Source organism: Lolium rigidum, chromosome 3, assembly GCF_022539505.1.
Source record: "Lolium rigidum isolate FL_2022 chromosome 3, APGP_CSIRO_Lrig_0.1, whole genome shotgun sequence".
Lineage (NCBI taxonomy): Eukaryota > Viridiplantae > Streptophyta > Magnoliopsida > Poales > Poaceae > Lolium > Lolium rigidum.
In genome coordinates this window covers 329,611,701-329,618,337 of record NC_061510.1, presented here as the reverse complement: position 1 = coordinate 329,618,337, position 6,637 = coordinate 329,611,701, and the positions used below count along the sequence as shown (strand labels likewise).

The 6,637-nt window shown below is 49.4% G+C and overlaps 1 protein-coding gene across 1 annotated transcript; it reads right to left on the bottom strand.

Annotated features, from left to right (window-relative positions):
- Nucleotides 1-2,833: 2,833 nt before the first annotated feature.
- On the bottom strand, nucleotides 2,834-6,004 carry LOC124697036. The gene is made up of 5 exons (XM_047229679.1): nucleotides 5,908-6,004; nucleotides 4,871-5,709; nucleotides 4,216-4,723; nucleotides 3,212-4,173; nucleotides 2,834-3,126 (listed from the first exon to the last, which is right to left on the bottom strand). Exons 1-5 carry the CDS (start codon nucleotides 6,002-6,004, stop codon nucleotides 3,043-3,045), a joined length of 2,490 nt encoding a protein of 829 aa, XP_047085635.1. The 3' UTR covers nucleotides 2,834-3,042.
- Between the last annotated feature and the right edge of the window lie 633 nt (nucleotides 6,005-6,637).

Genomic DNA, 6,637 nt, shown 5'->3' with positions numbered 1-6,637 from the left:
GAAGATGAAAAGGAGAAAGTCTGGTGGCTGGGATTTTGTGATCCGAGATGCACAGGGAGATTCCATGGGAGCAGCAGCAGGGCATATTGACTCTGCTCATGATGCTTTGCAGACTGAAGCGGTGGCGTATATGGAGGCGATGGAAGCAGCGCAACAATGGGGAATGGTGCACGTAGTGTTGGAAACGGATGCTCAACTCCTGGCGAATGCTATAAATAGCGATGATGACGACCTTCCGTGAATGGGGTGATTAAAACTTTTGCGACCCTTGGTGCGAAGCTGGATCATCAGCCCCAAGCCTTAAGGCTAGATGATGCCTCAGATTTCATACGTGTGCTTGAAGCCAGCGATAAGGCTATACTCTGTGGTATGAAACGCAGTGTGGTATGAAACGCAGTTCCAGGTTAAAAAAATAAAAAATAACACAATTGGTAGCCTACCATTGCATGATTTTAGAAGTGGTTCGAACGGATAACCAATGGTTAACCATTCTTGACTCTATTAAACTAATGGTTAACTATTTACCCATTACACGAAATGGTTCAATAGGTTCAGAAGATAAATGGTTAACCAAACCCCATCATGAGTCACAACAGCATTGTAATGTCTCGAACATTATGCAGGCACGTCGTTATAATGCTACTATGAAGAGAGCTTTCATGACATGAAATGGATTCCTCCATCAACTCTGTAAGGTTAAAAACATTCTGTGTTTCGGTCTACTAATACAGCAGATGCACAGCCTTTAACTTGGTGTTGCTGCAAGCCTGCAACCAGCTAAAGTACATCTTGAGTGCCAATTGTCCTACCAGCTACATACATTGGTCCCGCAAAAATCCCAAGAATGTCTTGTTCCAAAGATACCCACTAGCAATAATATGTCAAAGGAAGTTAAACTCTTATCCATTCGATACTCTGGCCGGGAATTGCATGAGCAATTGGTTAGTTACTTAGCTTTTATGTGGGCCCTTGTAATGTAAATTTTGAAGTTCAGTTTGAGCTATTCCACTCAGCCTGAAAGCAGCAACCCCGCATTCTAGTGGTCTGCATAGAACAGATTACCATGGCATTACTCAGATGTCAGAGGGCTCATTGATTGAGTAAGACCATATTTTCAACAACTTTCCTTTCACTAGTCTTCAGAGGGGTGAATCTGAACTCCCCCCCCCCCTCCCCCCCCCCACCCCCACCCCCAATTAATGAAGAGGCGACTGTTATCAGCCACCTATATTTGATAGATTGTCTTTTGTTAGATGACTACTGTTGCCAACAAAGCACTCTAATGTTAACAGGGGTGTGCATGGTCGTATAGAGAGGAGCTTACACGAGAAAGGCTAAACAAAAAGTGGCCACACCGGTTTTAGTTTGTGAGTACGTATCTGACGAGCCTGACATGAGGCAACCGTCTGAATGTTGGAAGGGGTGTGCTTCAGTTATATCAAATGATTCAGGTTCGATGCCGGTAGACCATAGAACTATTTAGTGCACAAAAGCTGAAGGACAAGAACAAACTTACCTTGGCTTGAACTTCTGCAGGTAATTTTAGCTTGCAAACATACTCTTGTGTGGAAAGCTTCCCATTATTACAAACGCCAATAATTGCCTGAGTGCAGATATATACAAATAGTCATTCTATTTTTGAAATATGCTCAAGAAACATAAGTGCTATTGGATATTTCCATACCAGAGCACATGTACCAGATAGTCATTCTATTCGTGAAATATGTTCAAGAAACATAAGTGCTATCAGATATTTCTATACCATAGGTCCATAGCACATGTAGCCAAGCCGTATATCCGAAACAGGGGCAGAAAGATGCAGTGGCAGTAAAAACTTTTACAACGAGTGTGCATTATAAAGTAAATGGAGTACATAGACTGGATCAACTTTCAGTTAGAAACATGGCAGCAGAGATTCATAAGAAAATTCATCCGAATCTCAATTACAGAACAATACAAGAGTCTACAATGATGTACCAAATATGTCATTCCTTTTGTGAAATCTGTTTAAGGAGTGCTATCGGATGTTCCATACCAGATCCATTCATGCAGCGGACAAAGCACATGCACATCCTGCCAGTCAACATCCATCATCCATATCCCAACACTAAAAACTGCCACAACAAGTCAACAAGTCTGCATTATGAAGGAAATGGACTGCAGAGATTAGGAGAAACTTTCAGTAAGAAATATAACAGCAGAGATTCATAAGAAGATTAATCTCAATTATAAACAATACTTGATCTACAAGACTACAATCACTTGTGCAATTTGAAGCAATCTCAAACTAAAAGCATAAATCGTAATGAATTTTGTAGGACAACAGCACAAAGCTATCGTATGTTTAAGGAACATGAATGCTGATGGATATTTCATACCAGATTTATTCATGCAGCGGACAAAGCACATGCCCACACATCCTGCCAGTCAACATCCATCATCCATATCTCAAACACTAAAAACTGCCACAACAAGTCTGCATTATGAAGGAAATGGACTGCATAGACTGGAGCAACTTGCAGTAAGAAATAAAACAGCAGAGATTCATAAGAAGATTAATCTCAATTATAAACAATACTTGATCCACAACAATACAATCACTTGTGCAATTTGAAGCAATCTCAAACTAAAAGCATAAATCATAATGAATTTTGTAGGATAACAGCACAAAGCTATCATATATCTTTCCGACATCCATCATCCATATATCTCCAGAAAAACAGAGGGGCAAAAAGATGCAGTGGCAGCAGAAAACTGTTACAACAACTCTGCATTGGGATACAATTTCAGTAGGAAACATAACAACATAGATTCATAAGAAAGTTCATCTCAATCTCAAATACAGAACAACACAAGAGTGTACAATCACTTATGCAATTTTAAGCAATTTCAAACTGGAAACACAAATCCTAATCCTATTTTGTAGAAAATAACAGCAGAAAGCTGTCATTTATCGTATACTTCTGTCCAACACGAAGGTGGAACTGAGCAGGAAGCTGAAGTGCCTCTACGAGTTACGTCCCCTACAAAGTAGTTAGAGCACTAAGCCTGCGCCTCCGGTGATTTAACAGTCCGCAACCTGCTGGAACGTCGGACTGGGGTCATCGCCTCGTCGTCCTTATTCTTCTGCAGGACAAATTCAGTGGTAAGTTAGATACAGAAATCATATATGAATGAACTGCACTGAAGATGGAGATTAATTGCAGCTTACTTTTTTGGCAGAGATCTTCTCAAAGGTAGTGAAACTACCATAGGATGATGTGGAATGTGTTGTGGATTCTCTCCTGGATGCTGGCTCAAGAGTGAGGTTCTCTTCCTCTATGGTCTTCCTCCTCCTGCCTTGGCCAGAAGACAAGCTGCTGCTATACTGAGAAACAGAATCGCCAAATCTTTCAGTTTCTTCTGCCATGGAACTCTGAAACTGTGAAGGCCTCACAACGTGGCCCTCGCTGCTCCCTGAAACAGACTGTGAAGGCTTGACAAGGTGGTGATCCTCAACAGAATGATGTTCAGCCTGCTCAGGTTCCCCAGATAGTGCACTGGCAGGCTGCTCAGGTTCCTCAACTGGTGCACTGGAAGTTGATACAACCTGTGTTTGCTTCTTCCTCATAGAAAAGACAGCAATGCCAGCTGACAGAATGACAACAAGAAGAGCAACACCTGCTGCAGGCTTTGAGATTTTGTCCAAGTAGCTTGGCCACATACTCGAATCCGGCTTCAGACCACGATGCACCTCCTCACCCTCGTCCTTGCCATTAGTGTGATCGTCCTGGGACTCATCAGTCTCAACATCTTGCTCTGGCTCTACAATAGGTTCAGAGGGGATGTCCGAATTCTGACTGAAGGATGCCATCTCTTCACCATAGTTATCAGGAGCTTCCTCTGACATTTCAAGATCAAGCTCCTCTGGTACCGCAGCATCAATTGATTCTTCTTCCATTACAGCATCAACCTCTGCCTGTGCACTCAAGTCAGCGTCGTGGATGTTCAACTGCTCCTCCAAGAAACTGGCACCATTGCTACCTGGGGCTTCTTCTGATGTTTCAACACCAAGCTCTTCTACTACCTTGTAGTATTCTGATGCATCAGCCTCTTCTTCAACTGCATCATCATCAAGTGATTCTTCTTCCAATACAACATCGCCCTCTGGCAGTAGTGCAGTGAAGTCACTTGCTGAAACACCATCCTGGATCTTCAACTGCTCTTCCAAGACACTGGCACCAATAGGTTCATCATCACTTGGCATCGCTTCAGCAAAGTTGTAGTAGAAATCAGCACCATGATCCGCATCTGCAGATGCAGCACTGAAATTGGCAGCAAAGTGCGGACCGAAATACTCTTGCTCTTGCGTAGTAGAAGCCAAAGCAGCCTCCCAGTAGGCCGTGACCGAATCCAACGAACTGCTTGACCATTGCTTGAGCCAAGCAGCCAACTCCACAGGATGCAATTCTTGAACTGAAAGAAAGCTCGACACCTTCGACACGGCGGGGTTTGCCATGATCGGAGAATCTGGCGGCAACGACACGCTCGCGAAGGCAGCAGCCACGAGCAGAATCAGAGCAAGAGGAAACATGAACCTCAGCATAGATCTCTTCTTCTTCTCTGGAGCTCGCGCGGAGCTCACCCCAGGCTTCGGCTCTGGCGTCAGCGCACGAGCTGGCGGAGAAGTCGCCCGAGGCTCCGTTGCCAGGACGCGAGCCGGCGGGGACGTGGCCGCCGCAGGCTCCAATGTCACAACAGCAGCTCGCGGAGGAGAAGCCGCCCGAGGCTCCGTTGCCAGGACGCGAGCCGGCGGGGACGTGGCCGCCGCAGGCTCCGATGTCACCACTGGAGCTCGCGGAGGAGAAGCCCTAGCCGGAGAGGACACCACCGCGGGCTCAGATGTCAGCACGGGGGCACGCGGTGAACCCGGCGCTGGTTCCTGTGGGAGGACGCAGGACACGGCGGCGGGAACAGCAGCCGCCTCTTCGGCCTCAGATGGAGCAGCCGCCAGAGCTGATGGCTCCTCTGGTCCTAGCTGCTGCGCTTGCTCTTGTTCCTCCTCCGCCAGGTCATCGTCCGTGGTGGTGGCGAGGGATTCCTCGCTGCTCTCGGAGGAGGCCAAGCCCTCGTCGAGCCGCCTGGCGGCGCTGCCTCCGTGCCTGTACATGTCGATGCGGGGGTTGGGCCTGTAGTGCAGGAACCGGGGCCTCGGCGAGGTGTAGTTGGTCTTGGGGTCGTACAGCGCCGCGCGGGACGGCTCCGCCGCGTCCACCGATTCGGCCGCCGCAATCGCGTGGTGGTGGTGGTTCTCCATCCCCGCGTCCTCTTCACCGAACGAGGCGGCGGCCGCGGGAGGCGGCCCGTCGAAGGAGAGGCGGAGGCGGCGCGCGGAGCCCGCCTCGGGCGGTGGTGTTGCCTTGGGCTTGTGGGCGAGGTTGGCGGGGGAAAACGGGGCGAAGAGGTGCGCGTCCTCGTTCCGCTCCCCGAGCACCCTCTTCCTCGGCGACGGGGAGGAGGCCGCCGCGACGGCCTTGGACGCGGCGGAGATGGTGGGCGACATGAAGTTCTTCGGGCCCGAGGCGCGCGCGGGCTTGGAGGTGGTCCTGGCCGCGGCGGCGTCCCGCTGCTGGTCGTTCTCCTTCTCCCCGAAGGACCGCCGGCGCGGCGAGGCGTGGCAGCCGCACACGGCGCCGCCCTTGGAGATGGAGGCGGTCCTGTGCGGACAATCTGCAGATCGGTGAGAGGATGGGATTAGGAGCACGTACCCGGAAAATCTCCACGGATCAGGCACTATTTACCAAAATCTACAGAGAAAGCGCGGAAGGAAAAGTGCGCCGCCTGGAACCAGGGAATCTAGCGGAAGGGGAAACTAATGGAAGAATCTCGAATCACGGCTGGAAGCAGGGAGGGAGATGAGATGGGTACCTGCGGGCTTGAAGGGGCAGGAGTCGGCGCTCCTCCTCATGGCGGAGCAGGGCCTCGCCTGGCCCGGGGACGGGGACCTCGCCGCCGCCGTCGCCATCTTCTAGAGCGAGCGGAATCACAGGGCAGCCGAGGGGAAATCTCTGTGTCTGATTTGGTTTTCCTCTGAAATTTATGTGGCGTTTGTTCTCGGGAATGCGCGAATCGGAACGGGGGTAGTAGTAGATGAGGATGGAGTTAAGTTATGGGCGTAGATCTTGGGGAGGAGGAGATGGGGATTTCGTGTAACGGCTAGATTTCAGAATTTGGGGGAGAAGAATGGAGGCCCTTCCCTGGTTTTTATTATGGAGCTGCTGCTGTACAGGAGGAAGATGCAGTGACCGTTGGGCTGGGGACTACGAGTACAAAATTGGTGGGACCTCGCCTTCCACAGGATTCTGCCCGTTACGTTCGGTTCAGTCGACCGTTACCGCCCGCGCATGGTGTGCCTTTCCCTTCAAATCGGAAATTCTGGTGAACACACATCCTTTTGCCTAGAAAATTTTCTCATCCATGGCCAACACGCTGAGAAGTTCTGAAACTATGAATACTGTTGCTGCAGTCTGAACTGAAGTAGTAGCACTTTGGTCGATGCCGCAGGTGGTAGAGGCAATTCCTATACACCGCATGTAGTGGCGCCGAACCTCCGCGCCACGTACCCCTCCTAGGTGTGAATGTGGTGCTAGGCCGGACC